This window comes from Caretta caretta, chromosome 10 (assembly GCF_965140235.1).
Source record: "Caretta caretta isolate rCarCar2 chromosome 10, rCarCar1.hap1, whole genome shotgun sequence".
NCBI lineage: Eukaryota > Metazoa > Chordata > Testudines > Cheloniidae > Caretta > Caretta caretta.
In genome coordinates, this window is record NC_134215.1 from 52,439,697 (window position 1) to 52,461,106 (window position 21,410).

At 41.0% G+C, this 21,410-nt stretch overlaps 1 protein-coding gene across 4 annotated transcripts in view; it reads right to left on the reverse strand.

Annotated features, from left to right (window-relative positions):
• Positions 1-21,410, reverse strand: part of TLN2 (talin 2) — a 347,160-nt gene that overhangs the window by 107,141 nt on the left and 218,609 nt on the right. For all 4 annotated transcript variants that reach the window (XM_048866513.2, XM_048866512.2, XM_048866511.2 and 1 more), the window contains 11 exons: positions 19,074-19,240; positions 18,057-18,185; positions 15,111-15,224; positions 11,892-12,005; positions 9,758-9,892; positions 9,215-9,343; positions 8,134-8,236; positions 5,514-5,722; positions 4,231-4,350; positions 2,534-2,731; positions 314-453 (listed from right to left, as the gene is read on the reverse strand). In XM_048866513.2, coding sequence (XP_048722470.2) covers positions 314-453; positions 2,534-2,731; positions 4,231-4,350; positions 5,514-5,722; positions 8,134-8,236; positions 9,215-9,343; positions 9,758-9,892; positions 11,892-12,005; positions 15,111-15,224; positions 18,057-18,185; positions 19,074-19,240 — 1,558 coding nt within the window. The remainder of the gene's footprint in view (positions 1-313; positions 454-2,533; positions 2,732-4,230; positions 4,351-5,513; positions 5,723-8,133; positions 8,237-9,214; positions 9,344-9,757; positions 9,893-11,891; positions 12,006-15,110; positions 15,225-18,056; positions 18,186-19,073; positions 19,241-21,410) is intronic.

Genomic DNA, 21,410 nt, shown 5'->3' on the forward strand with positions numbered 1-21,410 from the left:
GTGTGAGAGCAGGGAAGGAGGTAGACAGGACGGACAAAGAACAAGCATTAGAAATAGTCTTCTTAAAAAAACAGACCAGATCTTCATCTGATGTAAGTCAGCGTGGCTCTGAGTTCAATAGAGCTATACTAAGTTATACGAATCCAGTGTAAGCAAGCTTCCTCTGATTTCAGTTTCACTTAAGCTGCAGCATGGAACATTCTATATGGTTAACCAAGAGTACCAGAAGGATAAGCTAACAAATAATACATATGGTAAAGGAAAACAGTTAAACACCATTTTAGGAAAACGAAAGCAGGTGATATGCCTGTACCTTGCAGCTGCAGCTAGGAGGTTCTTGGCATTGGGAGCTCCAGGATCAACTGAGAGAGACTTGGCAGCCAACAGTAGCTTGCTGGAAGCCATAGAGATGTTCTTGAGGTTCCCTATTACTTGAATCTGGTCCTCTTTAGTCTGGAAAACCACAGCAGCATAACATTACACACACAGTTTGCATCAGCCAGAGAGACAGGTAAAACTTTAAGCAATACATTTTGGAATTCAATTGAATTATCCATCTAAAACCAATGACATGCATGGGACGACATTCCAGATAGGACCACTAAGCATCGCTTCTGCTTGCCCAGATCGGTGCCTCTAGCTCCTTTCATACAGCAGAAAAAGAAACCCGTATACAAGGAGCTTGATTTCCAACAGTAAGAGCATTCACAGAGAAGTGGAAGGAAATTTAACTACTTGCTGAACAATGCTTTTGTTGTCAAGTCTCTTGTATGTCTCTGCCTGGCACAACTGACCCACATTGTTCAGTCAATGGGTACCGACTATATTCCAGCACCTTCTGTGTCATTTACAAGCACTCTTACTTACACCTTTACTGGATTAATGGCTTAAGCAAACAGAAATTTTGCAAAGAGACCTTCACAAACATTTAATTGTAAGGGTGCTCTATATGAAGAAGCAACAGTTTCTGGAAAACTAAATCTACCATGAAGCTTCATTTGATAAGCAGTTTGAATTTGACATCACATGACATCACTTTCAGGGAATGACGAAGAAATAATTTTACACACGTGAAGTTAGAAAATACAGGATAACAGTATGCGACAAACAGCAGTGGTTAGATTTCTTGTTAACGATCTATGCAATAAAATTAGCCTTTCCACGTTAGAAATATTTGCAAACTGGTTGTATTTTACTTGGTTTATGTGAACCGGGTTTGAGTCTATATACGTGAACTGCTTTCACAGGTCACCAAGTCATATGATACTGTTTCTGTTCCGACTGAACGACTATTTACAGACAGAAAGCATCCTTTTTTGTTCATACATTAGATGAAAACAATCAGTTATTTATGGATATTGTGATCGAGACAAACCTTTCTAAAGGGCCACAAGATCACTGCTGGTAGAAAATCTCTTGCAAATAGGCATTTGCACTAAAATTTACATTTTTAACTTCAGTGAACAGCCTTGTGACTAAAGGCCTCTCACACTAGCGTTTGTGAGTAAGTGATTAAGAGCTGACCAGCATCAGCATGGCACAAATTGATGGATTTTGTTTGCAAGAATATTCAGGGCTGCTTTTTGCTATATTAGCCCAGCTCTAGCCACAGAGCATTAGGTTTAAGGGACACTACGTCAGCACAAGACCTGAAGTGTGACTTTAATAAATATAGTGATGTTGAAGAGCACAGATTTGTAGCCGTGGAGCCTGCAAATCAACCAGGTAGCTGCAGAAGAGGTAAAAACCAAGGTGGTAGCGGGGCAAGTTGACTCATTCTACACCCAACTCATTCTATACCCTACTAAATTTATTAAAGTCACACTTCGGGTATTGTGCAGACCTAGTGTCCCTTAAACTATATTTTTGGCCTGGAGGAACAGGGGTGAAAGAATTCCTTTGTTTCCATGTCCATTCAGTCCCTGGGCTTCCACCTTGCAAAACTACACAATGCTGTCACACACATTGCACTTTACCAACCTTCTCCAGAGGCTGGCTCCAGTCTTCAGCAGATCCATGGATGTGATGTAAAGTGTATGCTCTGGTGTCACATTGAATGGGAGATGCCAAATTCAGATTATAGGGGATTTACTGTGTGCTGAGTCCCCTTCATACTCCGATTCTTTGGGGGCATTGGACACTCAAGCTCTAGAGCTGCTTAAGTTTAACTATCTTAAACTCCTATTACACTCCTGGGTAATTACACCACAATAGAAAGTGGTCCTTTACAAAGCTACTGACCATTAGAAAAGGCAATGGATTACTCTATCTTCAGCTATACAGATCACAAATCAATTACGACAAGGCTCACGCTACATGGATGAGCATGAAATCATAGTTTCAACAAGCACCAGGAACAGATACACCCATCTATCTTGCACAACATGCAAACCCCACCATGCTCTTGTCACTTCTGAATGACATCTGACTCTTCTGTAACATCCTCTGCCTCCATATATGTTTAGACTAGACACTTTAACATCCCTACATGCCTAGGGTAATACAGCTACCCACTACAGTCACCAAAACTCACTTGTGCTTGACCAGCCATTTCAATACCAGCATCAAGGAACTCATCGAAGTCATCACTGAACTTTCCGGAAGCTGCAGCCAACTCTCCGCTTTGGCCCCGGGTAGCATGAACCACTTCCCCTGCCGATTGGTTCAGGTCAGCTGCAGCCTGGTTTAGTTCACTTTGGGCTTCTTGGAAAGATTTAGAACTTGGAGGCAGCTTCAAGAGAAGAAGAGATGTGTCTTAGTGACCACAGAGATCAGTCATTCAGACTAGACCTTAATTGTGCAGTTCAACACAATTCAAAATGTTAAAGTAACGGAAGTGTGACTTTGAACCTGACAATAATACTCTGCATAGATTCCATGGCCACAAGGGACCACTGTGATCATCCAGTTTGACATCCAGTACCTGAATTGTTAGGATTTCTTTTATTTCAGAGATAGGCCCGAACCATAATCCTGTGTAACAACCATTCTGCTGGCTGGGCTGACTGCAGGTACTAAACTCTAAACATCTTGCTCCAAAGTGCAGGACTCTACCAGTTGAGCTCAAAATAGGCAGTCCATTAGCCAGGAGGAAAAGCAGCTATCTTCAGGCTCAGTCACAGAAGGGAACAGACCCTCGGTCAGTGTTACTTCCAGATCCAGCAGCCCCTAAAACTTCAGGATTGTTCAATATTGTTCTGATTTTGGGGGGATCAAATCCATTTCTGCTTTAGATATTGGCGGGTTAGGGTTAAGTAATTGATCCCCATCTCAGAGGCGACATGGAAATACTCTCATTTGTCCTTTCATTCTAAAATACTAGCAGCTGTAAACTAGGCACAAACTTTGGAGGCTCTAGTATTCCAAGGCATTATCCAGTCCCCAAAATAAGCTTCACAGAATGGATTTACAGTAACTGTACTGAAGAAGAGCTCTGTGGAAGCTTAGAAGCTTCTCTCTTTCACCAACAGAAGTTGGTCCAATAAAAGATATTACCTCTCCCACCTTATCGCTGTAATATCCTGGGACCAACACGGCTACAACACTGAAAATTACAGTAACTGTGTTAGTATTAAATTGATCCTAATTGTGTGTGAGGCCTGAATTGACTATTGCATTCATGGAAATACTTGACTGATTGTACCTGAAAGCGCAATCCTCCATTAATCTGTGGAACTAGCAGTGGAAGAGTAAACTTGACCAAACTACACAACACCCATATGCCCCGGGCAAGTTACAACTTTTGTCAGCTATTAATGACATTCAGGGAGGGAAACAGGGACATGACTTGTCATTTCATTTAAACAGATTCACCACAGATTTTTAGAAGGGATGCGACAGAAAAATAGTGACATTCTGATACAAAGCATCAGAAGGGAATATCCCCGGGTGGCAGGGATCATGGTCCTTACACTGACTCAAAAGGATCACTTCTAGGAAGAAAACAGATTGCATGTTTCAAGTGTCCACATCCATTCAAACATTGGTCCCTCTGCTGAGACTAAAACAAAGGAGCGAATGTTAACCTAGGCAGGGTTAACAATCTTTACAACACGGAGACATCCCCAAAATCAACAGAAAAGCAGTTCAGGATAAAAAATGGCTACTATAAAAGACTGACTTGTAATCTAGAATGAACTGGCTATTCAAGAATTTAAAGAATTTAAAATGTGAGGAACCCAAGTCAGATTTTTACTTCTGAAACACCATTTAACATCTAAGATTTCTCACCGAATCAACAAGCAGTTTCTTGCTGGATTCTCCAATGCTCTTCAAGGCCACATCAACATCCTTTTGTCCAGGCAGACAATTCACGCAGTTATTTAGTGAGTGAGACACTGCTTTGGCCACCTGGAAATATACATACAGGCACAGGCAAAACAAACAAGAAATCCCAATGAGGAATAAGGTCCCATACCACAATAAAATCTAGCTAAAAGGCAGTGTGTTTTGGAATGTCTAAATCCTAATCCTGGTTTAACAATGACTCCTCCTCTAAGGCGAGTCATAACCTCTCTTTTTCAGTTTCCCCATCTACAGGGGAAACTAGCCAACTAACCGGGTGTTAGTTACAGAAAAGCTTTAAGTATTATTGTTCACACAGGCCTGCAGCAAGGTCGCCTGTGAGGAAAGGAGCAAATGGGGCAGTTTGCCCTGGGCACCCTTTTTCAGAGTGCCCCAAACCAAACGACATTGCAACCTGGTGTGCAGGGTCACAGTGCCACTCAGGTTTAGCCTCGGAGACACTGAGATCCCACATACTGAGTTGCAACACCACTCACTGAAATCCCACCCCCCACCCCGATGGGGGTGCTGCTGGGCCAAACCTAAGTGGATTTACGACCCTTCATGACAGGTCATAACACCTGAGGTGTGGAGCCAGGGCCAGCACCGTGGGACAGGAGTCAAGCTGCTGCAGTGGGGTGAGAATGGTGCAGGATCACTCTCCACCCACCCATCCCTTGCCACCCTGCAGTGGTAATATTTCGGAAGGGTGGAGGGCCTCACTTTCAGATATTTCCCCAGATTCCCAGAAACCTCTGTGCAGCCCTGGCCTCAAGGCACTATTACTTAAACCATGTCTCTCAAATTTTGATTTAAAAATAGCCATACTCCCTCAATCAACAGAAAAAGGACCTTTTGTTCCGATAACACAGTGATGAGATCCAGTAATGCTGGATCCAGAAACACCACTTGTTTAGAAAAACAGATTTGTTACAAACACTGAAAGTAGACTCAGGATCCTTCATTTGCTAACATCAAATTTAATTACTTTTTCTAGTTCACAACCAAAAGTATACTGCCCAAATAAGGCATGGGTTAAAGGCCTTATTCACATGCAGTAAGGTACAGCAGGCACATGACTGAGTCTCTTAAAAAGAAGCCTTTGTAAAGAGAATTACATTAACTGCCTATCTCCCAAAGGTGCCTAGAAATTACATTCCAGCACTGGCTGCATTATTAGTGCCCTAAGCTAAACATTCTCAAGTCACTCTGCACTTTTTGTAACTTACCTGAGCTAACCTCTGCTGACTTTCTGCATCCCCAGGTGCAACCAGAGCCTGTTTTGCTTCCTGAATAAGCATAGCAGAGCCTTCCATGACGTCCCTTGCAGAATCTAACATCGCATGTGCTGCCATTGGGTCAGTGGTGGATGCTGAAACGCCTCGTGCTGCCTGAGCCAAAGTCTTCAGAGCCTGAGCCGTCTCCCTGGCAGCAACCCCTAAATTCAGATTTCATGAAATACTCGGTTAGTATCCTCTAAGGCGCAATCTGTATTCTTTTACGGCAGCTGAATTGCAAGGTAATGACCCCCTTTCTACAGAACACGGCAAACATTTTAAAATTAGAGTGTTTCAGATGTGAACATGTTTGAGAAATGCCCACAGAAAAGCCATAAAATCAATATTATACCCACAAGAGCACATTTCAGGGTGGTTCTAAATCACCAAATATCTTTTTTTATGGAGCGAGAAGAAGAAAAATTTAACAGTTTCAAGTTACTTCCAATTTAGCTAGTGAAAAAGTACAAGTCTTAGCTACCAGCGAGAAGTTCAAAAAAGACGAAATGACTGAGGAGTCTAAATCCTATTGGCTTTCAAGGAGACTTAGGGCCCTGAGAGTCTAAGTCTCTGTGGAAAATGGGACTTTGGCTTTTGAAATTTTCACCAATGCTGAACAGGGCACAAGCTGAAATTCAAGTATAAAAGCTATATAGAGGCTTACAAGGAGTAAGCGGCACGGTAGCATAACTTAGTTTCATCATGCAGATGGTCATATAGCAGATCTATGAAAACTGGCTTGTGTAGCCTGTCTGACCTAGACTCTCCATATGTTCACAGCCATGTTGCCAAGACCAGTGACCCTGTAAGGAGTGGAAGAATGTAACTATCTCGTGTTTAAATCAGCCCTTATCGAAATGCTACACAGTACCCTGAAGTCTTAAATGATCTTTATTAACCCCCAGAGTAATGGAGGTAAAATCATTGTCTACCCAGCAATGAACTGCATAACAACGTGCTCCATTTATGTAGGTGTCTTTTTCAGTTACAGCACAGAGGTTAACTGTCATTCCTACAACAAAAATACTACATAAAGGTTCCCACTCACTGCACCAGCCTGCTTTGTTACATCACTTGCTTTCCAATCTATAAATATTTAGACAGTTACACAGCTGGGATGTAGTTTTACAACCTAATGAATACAAATTACATGGCTACCACTTAAAAGTGTATTAACGTTAACGTGCTCAGTACAACAACTGCAGAAGTAAAGCAGGGTTAATTCTATGCAGTGATAGGGTTTGCTACTGTTTCTAGTTTCTATCCCTCTCTTCAGTGACCTGCACTACAAATTTTGCCTTTGCCTATTCCTTACTTATGAGCCACAAATAACTCCTCAACTCTTCCCAGAAAAATCTCTTTTTTCTACATTAGAAGCATCAGGTTCTGAATTCTTTTTTCTTTCACTGTTTACTTCGGACTGGAATGGGAGTCAGGAGCCCTGCCTTTTAATCCTAGATTATCCACCCACCTGTTTTATGACCATGTGCAAGTCATTTCACCTTTCTATGGCCCTTTCACCATTCCCCTTCCCATAATTATTCTGATTTGTTTATTTAACCTTTGACCTCCTCAGGGCAGGGACTCTCACAGCACACAGATCAATAAGGTCCTGATCACTGCTGAGCCTAAGATGCAGCTACTGTCAGTCCAAATAAAAGGCAGAATGAGGAAGATGAGTTTTAATATTTATGGCTCCAACCTGGGCCTTTAAAGATCATGCCCAAGTCCTCCAGGAGGCAAGTCAGTCCCTGAAACGTCTAATATAACAGCCATGCAGATTGATAAAAGGGGGGTCATCTTCACGTATCATGAAGCAAACAATAAAAAAAATGCCTGATTGTTCAGTCTTTCATTTGGGGGCAGTGAGTTTCAGTCAAACAAAACAAGGGAAACTTGCAAATGAACTGAAGGACAAATATGAACTGCAGTGGCTGTGCCACCCGTGGAACATAAAATTAGGTTTAACAGTACCCACGTGCTGTGCAGTAAACAACAAAACACCCATATACTACCACCAAACACCTCTGCATTTGTTCAAGCACAAAAAGATCCTCATATTACTGAAGCTGGCATGAGATAGAAAGTACAGAAACAGATACTGAAGAGGGTCTTTCAGCTCCATAGGAATGCATTACCGGATAGGATTTTCTAACTTAACAGCTATCTCATTGCTTGATTTTAAAAGAGCTACTAGATTTCAGCTTCAAGTGTCAAGACTTTTGAATTTTCACTGGACATCCGACACTGACTACTGTATTTTAACCAACACATCTTCCGTGTGTTTTGGACCACAGAACATAAAAAACCCAAGTGCTTTCAACTATTCAATACACAAACGGCAACATTTTCAGCTTAACTGGGTGTTCACAACACTAACCTCTAAAACACTTGGTGTTTAATTGTACATTGAAGAGCTATCTCCTCCACAAAAAAGGTTTGGATTGCATTTTTTTAATTAACAGACGCCCCAACCTATATTGAATATACACAGATAGACAGCAGCCTCTGCAACCTGGTATCTTCTTTTACAAAGTGTCTTATTTTCGTTTGCCATTTCCAGTAACAGTACCTGTGTAGTGCTCATTGCCTTGAGCAGCGCAAGTCAACAGCTGGGCCATTGATGAACCAACAGCTTTGGAGGTACTGCCAAGGTCCTGCGCACATTTTTCCAGCTGTGAAAATATTCAAGAGGTAACAGTCTTTGTTTAAACTGAATTAAAATAAATTCTCCTTTCAAGAGCAATGGAAAGATTTCCTATCCACTTCCTCCCAACTAGCATCCACCTCAGCTACTGAAACCTACACCTTGCTGCCCTGCATTAGTGAGTCTCAGACCCTGACGAGCATATTTTCATTGTACAAGTTGAATGAAATGAAGGTAGCAAATAGCATGCACAATGAGAAGGAAATTTTAAAATTTAGTTCTGATAATTAGCAATATAAGTATTGACATTTGTTTTCTTAAGAACATATTTTGCTCTCTAAGCCCAAGGTAAAAAAAACCAAACCAACTTAAAAACAAGAAATGAGCTCTCATGTATTTTTCATTACAATACGCTGGCTAAACAAAGGAAAGAAAGACCTTAAAAATCTTTCTTATAGCATCCTTAAAAGCTGAATTTTTTTCCTCAGTACTCTAGAGAAGAAGGCCCTGCCTCCAATAGTTATTTCAGTCAGAGAATCGGCTTCTTATTGGCATAAAGATGTTTCATGTTTCTCAGAGGTGCTGGAATAGTTTGTATAGTGGAGGTGCTCAGAGCCACTGAACCAAACTGTAAACCCTGTATATGATGGAAACAACTTCAAGCCAAGGGCCGCAGCAGCACTCCCAGCACGTGTTGAGGATAGGCTGACCAGATAGCAAGTGTCAAAAATCGGGATAAGAGGTGGGGGGTAATAGGTGCCTATGTGAGAAAAAGACCCAAAAATCAGGACTGTCCCTATAAAATCGGGACATCTGGTCACCCTAGTTGGGGATGGATTTTGGAAGAATATCTGTGTAAAATGCCATTGGAATGAGCATCAGCCAAACATGTGACTCCTTTTACCAATGACACCTTAAAACTGAATTTTAACAACCGCTCTCTCAAGTTATGGGACAGAATTCCTAAATGAGGACCATGCTAAGCCTCTTCTGCCCCACCATTTACCGTTTCTCCTGGGAGTGGTTTTAACTGTCCATCTACAGCGGCCATCTTTGCATCTTGCAGTTCATTTCTGAGTGTTTGGACTGTGTTCAAAGCAGAGTCAATTTCCATAGGGCCACATGCTTCATGAGCCTATCCAGAAAATAGACAAACAGAAATGGTTAGTATCATTAAGCAACTGTTCTACCACCAAAAATGGGAAGATTCATCACTGATCATGTCTTGGAAGATTATCTGTTTCTGAAGAGACTATGCAGACACAAAAGGTCATCTTGGCATGTTGCATATCTTGGATACAAAACTACTGCACAACATACTTAGCTTGCCAGCAAAGAAATTGATTGTCCAGAGCCACAAAGGGAAGTGACGCATATTTAGCACCGTTCAATTTCATTTTACGTGATTAACTCACGATCAATAGAGCTAAAAGAAAAGCAATGAATACAGACTTCCAAATGACATTTCCCACTGCACACAAGCTTTTACAAAATCAGGTGTTGTAAGCCACAGTTAACCTCTAACTGCTCAAAAAGGATATAGACCCACCTTTTGGGAGGCAGTTCTTAGCTCAGCTAAGCTCGTTGCAAGGTTCTTGGCACACTGACTTAGCTGCATTGCTGCCGCTTGGTCACTTACAGTAGGTACTGCAGCTTTGGCTGACGCCACCATCTTACTTCCAGGCTATTTAAAGATTTGAGAAGAATGTGTTGTGATTCATCAGCTCACGCCTATAACCTTGTATAAATGCTTCAACTATGAAACTAGGTCTAGAACTGACAAAACAGTTAGGTCACTACGTTTTGCCATTACCACTGTTTAGGCTGGCAGCCACCTAATCACGACCACTCGCTAACAGGACCACTGCAAATGCATCCAATTTTACCTACGCTTTGTCCCTATCCAATCTTGATTTGTGTATTCACATGCTGTGCCTTGTCATTATCCTGAGCAGTGGGATCTCTGCGGCAGACACTGTTTTTGCTTTACTTATTTGTACAGTGCCTAGCTCACTGTCTGACTGGAGCCTCTAAGTGGCTCCTGTAATATAAATAAATAAATAAAAGGGAGTTTAAATATTTAAACAGAACAGTTTACCATTTTGTGCGTGTTTACACAGACATGCATGGACAATATACATGGTACATTTGTAATTTCTTGGAACATTTCTGAAGATTTAATGTTTTTCTTCTCAATATTAGTAAACAGAAAACAAGATCAGTAATAATCCAGTCAAGTAATAATCGAGCACAGGATCTGCGGAAAACACATCTTGCTTACCTTCCAATACTGTACTATGTCATCTCCATGGTCCCCAAGTACTTAAACAGACAAGGTGAGTAGTCCTAGTGACTTCAATGGGACCACATGGGTGAGCAACCCTGACAGGGTGCTCCAATGCTGCACGGAGTACCTTAATGACAAATTAGGCAGAACAGAAAGGGGATAATTGCCCTAATTAAATCATGGCAGGTCAGGTGAGGCTGATTAGGTCTGGCGCTAATCAGGCCAAGCACAGAGTAAAACAGCTCCTGAGCTTGAGTGGAGGCAGTTTTAAACACAGGAAGCTGGTGGACTCGACTTGTCGTTTTGGGCTTTGGAATGTCTTCAGGGAGGAAAAATAAAATGTGCATCTCTCAAAAGAGAAAAGCACCTGTGATTTTTGCTTTTATTCAAGCCAGACCACAGCTCGAGACAGTCCTGTGACAGCAACATGTGTAGAATTAGATTCAATGCCTTATTTCACTTTTAATACCCCACCAAGTGGTATAGTAGTGACCACTGACAAGATTCACTTCTTCCCCATAAGACAGAAGGGAATGCCTGGCAAATCTGAAAAATGTATAGTGCACATTAATGCTAGCATTTCAGTATACAGAGCTTTCTGATTTTATTTTAACTGCCAATAATAGTTCCAACATTTATCTTGAAGCAACAGCTGGCTGTTCTTTTGTTCCATGTTTGGAAAGAAGCATGGACTATTGCTTATCACCTGGGTTCTCCTCAAAATCGTGGTCAAGTTAGATCACCTTTTGTCTCAGAAAACCATCTGAAAAGCAGGGGAGATACTCCCCCCCCCCCCCTTAAAGGGCTTGAGAACTCCAGATGAAACACAGTGGCTGAATCTAAACTAAGGAACTGTACAATGATGGTACTTCCAGCTCCAGCAGAATGTATAATAGCTCTAGTTTAGGCGAGGTTCCAGACACTCATGGCATTTTCACTGCCTGTCCAATTGAGCCTCCTTTTCAGGAGCCAGTCTCAGCGCAAAGTGTATCACATTTTCACAAAGCTGAAATGTGCTTTCTGTGGCTCAAACTCGGGGCAGTTGTGGCATCACCTACTGCCCCAGTGACAAACTAAGTTCTCCTCACCACAATCAATGACTTAACATACAGCTCTCAATGTGACATGCAATTTTCTCACTCCACAAAGTGAAGACGACAATTCAAGACTCACAAGGTGCTCTTGAGGGAAAAAAAATCTACTCTATTTCAGTGCTTTGAGCATTGGCCTGTTAAACCCAGGGTTGTGAGTTCAATCCTTGAGGGGGCCATTTAAGGATCTGGGGCAAAAATTGCAGATTGGTCCTGCTTTGAGCAGCGGGTTGGACTAGATGACCTCCTGAGGTCCCTTCCAACCCTGATAGTCTATGATTCCATGATTCTTTGATTCAGTTTACCTGAAGGAAGTTCTGGCTGGAATTTATCAGAGCAAGCTGAGCACTGAGGTCTTCTGCCTGAGCCTGGCTTCCCCTCACACCCTGCACCAGCTGAGGAATGTGGTCAGCAACATTCTGTTGGCAACAAAGCAGAAAGTTTTAATTGTTAAATTTAAAAAAACTCATTCAGTACTAAACAAAGCCTCACAACCTATGGAAGGGACCTAGAATTTAACAGGGATGATACCAATATGATTCTGTAGACAACAGTTAGGGTTCCACAGAACTTAATAAATCGGAGATTGACGGTTTAGGAGAGTTCCTACAGTATTTGGAGAACTTGACTCTTCCTACAGAATTCTATAAGTTAGTTTATAAAGGAAGGTTAAGACTTTTCTGTAATAAAAAATGGTTTAGCAGAGATATTTTCACTGACTCAGGAATGTTTTATTTTGGACATTAAAACTACTGTTTTACACTCTACATTGCTTAGGTGTGTAGATCTTTAAAGCACCCCTCTTGCTTCAAGAAAACTTTAACTCTCTCCTTTGGTACTCAGCTTACTTTTATCTGACTTCCAATAAGATGTTTATAGTATGGTTGTAATGTTCTGAAAATGTATATTGTTAAAAATGTATTCTCACCCCTATTCAAATGTCAACTCATGTTCACATGATTTATCCCCAATACAGTCTCCAAAAATGTTTTCCTAAAGTTTAAGTACTCTACATCAGGAAGAAACTTCAAAAGAGGATTTCATCTGCTGTATAATAGATCAATGTCAAAGCTCAACTTGAATGAACAGCAGTCAACACATAGGACAAACTGCCTTTTGCATTTCCATTGAAAAAGATATCAGCTACCTCCCAGACAACTTTCATATGCCCCGCCCTTTGAGACTTATTCAAGCTACTTCTTTTATTTACCAAATTTTCAAAAACTGTAACGTGGAAGGTAACCTACTTAACAGCCAATTGGTAAGTGTTAATGTCTTTTTTCTGGGATCTTTGGCTTGAAAAGGTGTCGTCTATTATAGTGGCTGTGTTCCTGACTTCTGCATAGCTTCTCTCTGAAGAAGAATAGGCTCTTTTGCACTCCACTTTATTTCTTATTTCTCTAGAGACCTTGAAGCAACATTATTCACAAGCACAAATTAGTCTGCCAGCTGTAGCTAAACCACAAAAGAACAGTCTCTTGTCAAGTGATTTACTCTGCGCTCTGGCTTACAATCAGGAAAATGTGAGGACGTCTCCATGCACTTACCTCTGGCATGTCTCACTCTGTGCTCTCAGCAACCTACTTGTCACTGAAGCTGGAACACCATAACCCAACACTATGGTCTAATTACAATTTGGTTTGGAAAGGGAAAGGGAAAGTAAGGGCAGAGACTACATGTAGGTTAAAAGAAAAGGAGTGCTTGTGGCACCTTAGAGACTAACCAATTTATTTGAGCATAAGCTTTCGTGAGCTACAGCTCACTTCATCGGATGCTGTAGCTCACGAAAGCTCATGCTCAAATAAATTGGTTCGTCTCTAAGGTGCCACAAGTCCTCCTTTTCTTTTTGCGAATACAGACTAACACGGCTGTTACTCTGAAACCTGTACATGTAGGTTGACCAAGTGAACCTGGGTCACAGTATCAAGCTGCTATCCATGTTGTCTTGGTACACTAGGGAAGGATTTAATGTCATCACACCACAAGCCACTAGCCTTGCTTTATAGTGTGTTAAAGTAGAGCACTCAAATATTTCACTAGTAGTAGTCACCCCAGTCCAGTTTTATCACTATTCATCATTTCCATATCATCTCTGGTGAACGTGGTGTTTTACACATGTGTAGAAGGTCAATCCCTGCTCAAGTTGATTACCATCTAAATTAGACAAGTCAGGTCCATGGACCAAGGAAAGGGAAGGAAACAGTAAAAATAAATAGGCAGGAAAGTACTGCTCATGGGCAGCTGCACTCTGCACTGCGACACGACCTCCTTACCTGTAGTGGAGCACCCCTGGAGCACAGACACATACATTCCTTTCCCCACCTGTACAATATTCACTGGATACCACCTCTGACCATAAAGAGCAGCCTGCCAGTTGGCCTACATGACACCATGCAACCACTTATATGGCATGAAGTTAAATCTCTTGTAATGCACAACAGAAAAACACAAGTTGACAGCCACAAGTGATAATTCCTCATATTCATGAGATCGGTATAAGAATTTCCACCCCACAGTACACACACAAACCTCTCCCTGAACAGCCTTCAGGGAGGCGATGTACAGGTATTGTGATTAGCAGCCACACTCAGTTCAAGAAGCATGACACAGATACCAATTACTAATAGGGTAGAAGATCTTTACTTCTGCTGTGTCAAGTGATGCTGGGGGCACAGCTAACAAACACCAGCCATTGAACATGAGTGTTACACCTAATTCCACTGGTCACCACCAAAGGGACAATGTCTCCTATTTCTCTAGTCAGGATCAATTAAGACCTTAAACAAAAAAGAGGTAAGGCCTAATTATGTTGCAGTAGGCTTTGTATCTGTCCCCTGAGTACTACACTACTTCAAAGCAATGCTCCTTAGACAGCTCTGGAAAAGCATACAGACTCTGAAGGCGATTCACCATGGGGGCTTCCTACACAGTGAACTGGCTGCGAAGGCTTCCTGTCACTTCACTACTCTTTCAGTGCACTAATTGCAAGGCAACCACTAAGTAATCCAGTTTATAATCAAATCTAACATCTCTCTGCCTGAAGTACTCTACATGTACGGTATTGCTGATTCATCTGCAGCATACACCCCAAGAAATATGCCACATTTGCAGCAGGTTTGCATTTTGGAGATACTTACAAAAATATTCACATCTGCCCATCCTCTGTAATCGGTACTGCCTAAACATTTGTAAAAGGGATCTACCTTAGACAAGGCACACGGCTGCCTTGCACACGTTCTAAAACATTTCCCTGATTTTAACAGATAACTCACTGTGGACAACAAAACAGGAAAAAAGCGTTCTTAGAAGTATATGCAGTGTTATATTTGGTACAGCGACAGAACAAGAATCAAATGGTTTGGAGTCAGACTGACACAGGCAACTTAAGAATTCCTGTCCACAGGCACAAAGTGATTAAATCAAAGGAGGTGAATTTCAGTTTCCAAAGAAGTTACCTGTGTTAAAAGGGACACATACTACACATCATCTGCCAAGTGACTGCTTCCTCTATTAGGAAATCTTACCTTGCAGCTCTGGACGAGTTGCTGGTGGGCTACTGTGTTCTTGTTGGAAACGGCCGCATTCTGAGAGGCTGCAATTGTCTGAGTGGCAGCAGCTGCTGCCTGTTTAGCTGCAAACTTTAACGTGGGGGAAAAACAGTTAAAAGGCTGAACTGGTATAAGCTTGGGTAATGTAGAGAACACAACAGACAAAATATGTATTATTGCATTTAGCAACTGGAACTTATGAAGTCATTACCTCCCCTGGACTTAATTTACCATAAAGAACTCTGTCACTTTCCACTCCAGATGAAAAATGAACTGATCATTGTTACCAATCCTTAAATTTCTAAACAACAAAGGGAAAAAACACCTGGCACCACAAACATTCTAAGAGCATCCTTCTTCACACTTTTCAGAGTAACAGCCGTGTTAGTCTGTATTTGCAAAAAGAAAAGGAGTACCTGTGGCACCTTAGAGACTAACCAATTTATTTGAGCATAAGCTTTCGTGAGCTCATCCGATGAAGTGAGCTGTAGCTCACGAAAGCTTATGCTCAAATAAATTGGTTAGTCTCTAAGGTGCCACAAGTACTCCTTTTCTTCTTCACACTGTCAGTCTTTCATCGCAAAAACTTGTTAGGAATACTGAAGAGCTATTGTTAAAATAGCCTACAGGATGACGACAGGCTGCTGAATGAGATGTGAAGACCCACAGCCATCTAAAGCAGGGGTTCTCAACCTTTTTCTTTCTGAGGCCCCCACAACATGCTAAAAAAACCTCCATGGCCCACCTGTGCCATAGCTGTTTTTCTCCATATAAAAGCAAGGGTCAGTGTAAGGTGGTAGTAAGCAGGGCAATTGGCATGGGCCTCATTGCACGGGGGCGCCCGCAAAGCTAAGTTGCTCAGGCTTTGGTTACAGCCCTAGATGGTGGGGCTTGGGGACCCGGCTTTCAGCCCCATGCTGTGGGGCTTTGGCTTTCTGCCCTGGGTCCCAGCAAATCTAATGCTGGTTCTGCTTGAAACCTTCTTGTGGCCTCCTAGGGGCCCCCAGACCCCTGGTTGAGAACCACTGATCTAAAGCATTAGGAATAAAGTACAGTTGTTTATGTGGATTCAGAAATTCTTTCGAAGGAGCCTCTCCCCTCATCCGTAGCATTTTAATTAAGATGCAGGTTGAAGTAGTAAGAGTTTCGTCTGTTATGTGCAGAAAGTCAACTGCAAGGGTTTTGAATTCAACTATCATGGAACTGCAATATGCAAAATACATCAAGGAAACTAGTAATAGAAACTGGATTTATATTCCAAAGAAGAACTTGGCACCAAGTTTAAAAACAATGTAGACACGTTTGCAAACTAGCTCTCGAGTTTAACCTAAAGTGTTGTGTCACTGACATCTTGATTGCTCAATACTCTGCTAAATGCTATAGTCGCTTGGCAATAATGAATTGCACCACCACGGAAGAGACCATGCCTATGGAGTGGAACAACTTGCAGAGGTTTAGCTCTAGGGATATACGGGTTAATCGATGGAGAGGAGGGTAAATAGAGCAGTCCACATTGCGACATTAGCAGTCCAAAGAGCAGAATCATGGCTGCATCTTGAAAAGCATTCCTCATGGGAGCAAAGGACCAGTTCTACTTGGGACTGCTCAAAGCCAAAAAGGTAAGACACTAAGGTGATCATATGTGGAAGACATGAAGGGACGAGTTTGCTTGGGTCTAAAAATATAGAGGGAGAACCTGAACTCAAATACTAAGAAATCTTATTATTGGTCTCTCTTTACACACCTATCTATCAAAAAATAAAATTCCACCTCTTGCCAAATACATTCCAATATCAACATTATTCTTAACACCATTCCCTAATTAACCCACCTAATAAATACATCCATCCTTGAACATGAGCTTGTTAGTTCATCTAAACTATTACTGGCACAGATTACTCATATAGGGGAAAGTAATAAGATATTTCTACAGCAAAAAAACCCCTTATTTTCTACAAGGTTTCTTATAATGTAGCTAAAAAGTTCACTGTAATGCATCACTGCTTAAATTACTCAAGATTATCTTGTTTTACATTGACATAGTAGTTTTAATACAATACACATCCAGATGAAGATTATCTACTCAGATCTGCTTGTTGGTCTTGTCTTAATCCGCTCAAATCATTTTCAGACTATTGTAAAATCACAGTTGAAAACCAGTAACTAAGACGGTTTCCCCAGCCCCCTCCCCAGTCTTTTGTATATTTAATTTGCAATTGTGAAGGTCAGACTTCTACAGAAGATTTAAGTAGGCTGAATTTCTTCTCCACAGTACAACAAATTGCCTTTTTCCCTTTGCTGCACCTCTGGCTATTATGTTTTGCTTCCAACTTTGTTTCTGCTCCTTTGCTTCTTTGGGTGGCTTTAGAGTTTAGTTGTGATGCAATCACGTGTTTTGGGGGCAGTTTAAGCGAAGCGCTGTTGCACATTCTTGTTACAAATCTCAAATAATATTTGGTAAAAAACACAAATCACAGGACTACAGACGATTATTTAAATGGAAATGAAACAGTGAGCACTCTACTGTATTTACTCTGAAGATCATACCACCAAAGTCCTGTTGAATAAAATGGCTGAATGAATACAGCAGTTTCATAATAACAAAAATCCCTCCAGCCTGTTTGTTACTGACAACTAAACTATTGCAAGTTAATAAAACATTTAATATGCAAACTAGTTAATTCACACTACACTCAGTCTGGATACAGACTAACACGGCTGCTACTCTGAAATCAGTCTGGAATGCAACTTTCAAATGAAAGTGCCCCTTGTTAGCTGTGTTTAGGTCCATTACTTTTGGGGAACTTGACATTTTTTGTCTAAAGTCTGCATTTATAATTGTTGGAATGTGCTACACAGATACGGGTTTGCATAATTAAAAGAAGTGTAAAATAATAGAAACAAGAGAGTTTGGTTTCAAACCTCTAATCTGTTGACAATTTTCTTCTTGATGGCATTCTGAGCAGCTGCATTTGTGGCAACCCGTAGTCCCTCTGCTGCTTCTCTCAGTCTCTGCTGCTGGTCTTCATTTTCAGGATTTGCTGCAGCCCCCTGCACAGGAGTTGCGAGTAAAATACAAATCTTCAAAAAATGTCCATGTCTACATATTAAAATATAAGAGGAATTTAAATCCCATTATCCTCTCTCTGATCAACCTGTTTTCTATGGATTAACGTCACTCTAAGATGAATTAGAGAAGAAAGTTTCAACGATCATCATGATTTCAGGTAGAAATCAATTGTAGGTGCAGGTTACTGCTTAACATGTTAAATATGGTGAAGAAGGCAGTCAGACTTTCAGTACACAGTCCAGCGTATTACACCACATACCGCCATTACTCCTCACACAGTGTCAATGTAAAACATTGTTCTTCAGTGCAATATTTACTTATACTGGGCAACTACATGTTAAAACTCCACATATAGTAGGAAACTACTATTCTGTAAATGGTGTATTATCTGTGCTCTAACAATGTCCAGTATTTATATAATCACAGTATTTAAAGTTCAATTTTTAATTCCCAATTTAACAAGATTTTTGGTAGTTATAATCTTGTCATCAGAAGGTTGAATTAGGACTCAAGTCTGACATGTTAGTTTTCCCCTTTTTAAGGCCTGAAAAAGTACTAACAAGTCAAGGACATACATATCTATCAGGTCAATAAAGTCACCAAAAGAATATGGAAAGGGTTTTGGAATCCAAAAGAATGGATCAACTAATATGCATACTTCTACTGGACTTTTAGTTAAAGTTCCCAATGGAAGTTGTCAAATGCAACCCAAACATTCATAGGCTAACCAATTGTTTCTGCTTTATAACAATTCCTATTTACAACCTAGTAACTGCACATAATGTCTCATGTTTGTGCACAGTTATGAAGAATTAAGTTAGTATTCAGTGCCTTTCAGGTTCTTCAGTTCACCGTTTCCTGGTAGGTACCTTTGCCGCTTCAACCATGCGGGCTGTAGAATCTGCCAAAAGTTTAGCCGCAGCTAGAAGCTTTTTAGAGTTGTCCATGTCAATTTCAGCCTCAGCGTCTGACCTCATAGCATTGACAAGATCCGAAGTAGCTTGAGCAAGTACCCTGGCCTGCCGCACCATTTCACCTACAATATTAACAAGTTAAGTTTTGAGTTTCTTCACCTTTATCTAAATTTCCGTTTCAAAAAGCCCCTACCTAAGACTTAAATAAAATTAGATTTTCTGAAATCCTCGTTTGAATTAAAATTACAAGTAGATACTTCATTGCTCAAAAGCTTTAAACACAAAGTTTTGGAGGTAGATGACAACACAACTGATCATGGGAAACTGGTAACATTTGACTTACAAGAAATGCAGTAGGATGAACATGCATAGCACTATGCTTAACACTAATTATACACCTAAATCTACCTACATGCCTTAGGTGAAGTCTTGGCCCCATAGAAGTCAATGGAAGTTTTGCCATTGACTTCAATAGGGTGAGTATTTCACCCCTTCACTACAATACTACTGATCTGTTTTCTCATAGATGAGAAACCATAGGTTCCCTCTTCTTGTTTCTTCCTCACATGCATCTCAAGAAGCCGATTTTACTGAACTGTACAGAATAATTAAACACTTCTGGCAGAAGTGACTCAGTACCAATTCATCAGGATCAGTTTTAGGGTTTTTAACTTTAAAATAGGCATTAAAGTGATGTTACCACAATGAGTTTACGCATCACTCATGGTCAAGCACAGAGGTCGAATGGAGATGTTTGTTTCTGAAGTGGATGCAGATCATTTTTAGAACACGCTTGCTTTATTAATATAACTGGTACTACACCAAACTCAAAAGCAAAGTGAATCCATTGAAGCTTCTGGATTAACTCTTTGGCTCCCTTCTTTTCCCAAAGGTTAACCAAAGGCAGCAGATGCTTAGCTCAAAAGCCTACTGTTGTGTTTAAGAAGTCTCCACAGTATATGTTCCAAAGTAGTTTTGACAAGCAAAAAAAATTCCAAAGCTTCCCATACTGCCATGGGGATTTTTCAAATCCTGTAGGAAGTTAACAATGGTGTTTATAAGGAAGTGCCTTCTTAGCACACTCCTCCAGTCCAGAACAGAATATGAATAAAAGTAACAGATTTCACTGCACCTTTACAGCTATCTTCTGACATGTAATTTTTGCACTTAAAGCCCCATAGTTACCAGCAATAAAGGGTAACCCAGGAATAAAGGGTAACCCAGCAAGAGGACAGCTCACACATTTAGAACAATCGGGATTTCTTGGTAAACAAGGTGCAAGCAAACAATAAGCATTTTAATATTGCTAAACGTAAATGTAAACATCTAGGAACAGAGAGCATAGGCCATTCTTACAGGATGGGGGACTCTATCCTGGGAACCAGTGACTCTGAAAAAGATTTCGGTTTGTAGATGATAATCAGCTAACATGAGTTCCCAGTGTGACATTGTGGCCAAAATAGCTAATGTGATTCTAGGATGCATAAACAGGGGAATCTCAGGTAGGACCAGAATGGTTATTTTACCTCTATATTTGGCACCAGCGCAACTGCTATTGGAATACTGTGTGCAGCTCTAGTGCCCACAATTCAAGAAGAGGGTTCAGAGAAGATCCACAAGCATGATTAAAGGATTAGAAAACATGCGTAAAATGATAGACTCAAAGAGCCCAATCTATTTACCTTAACACAGAGAAGGTTAAAGGGTAACTTCATTACAGTACGTACATGGAGAACAAATATTTAGTAATGGGTTCTTAAATCTAACAGAGAAAGCTATAACACAATCCAAAGGCTGAAAGTTGAAGACAGACCAATTCAAAATGGAAATAAAGCGTAAATGTTTAATGTTGAGACTAATTAACCACTGGAACAATGTAACAAGGGTGGTGGTAGATTCTCCATCATAGACAATATTTAAATTAAAGTAAAAGACATGGCTCTAGGAATTATTATGGGGAGTTCTATGATACCCTGATCTGGGGTATTAACTGTCCCACGAGCATCCCAGAGAAGGGGAGTGGAGAGGGAGGGATCCGGGCCCACCCTGGGGCCCTAAGGATAGTGGCAAACCACTTGAACTAGCAATTCCTTCCCCTGGGGTACTTCCCTCTCTGGCCTTTCAGCTTGTGGGGCTTCCTGCCCTCTCTCTGCTTGGATCAGGTTTCTCCCAACCCCTTGTGTCTATGGAGTCCCTCTGCTCTGCACAAGCCGAGTTTCCCTTTAGCTAGGGTCTTGGTCTTCTGGCCCGCCATAGCACTTCTCCAAACTCTCCTCTGCTTCCCTCCAAACT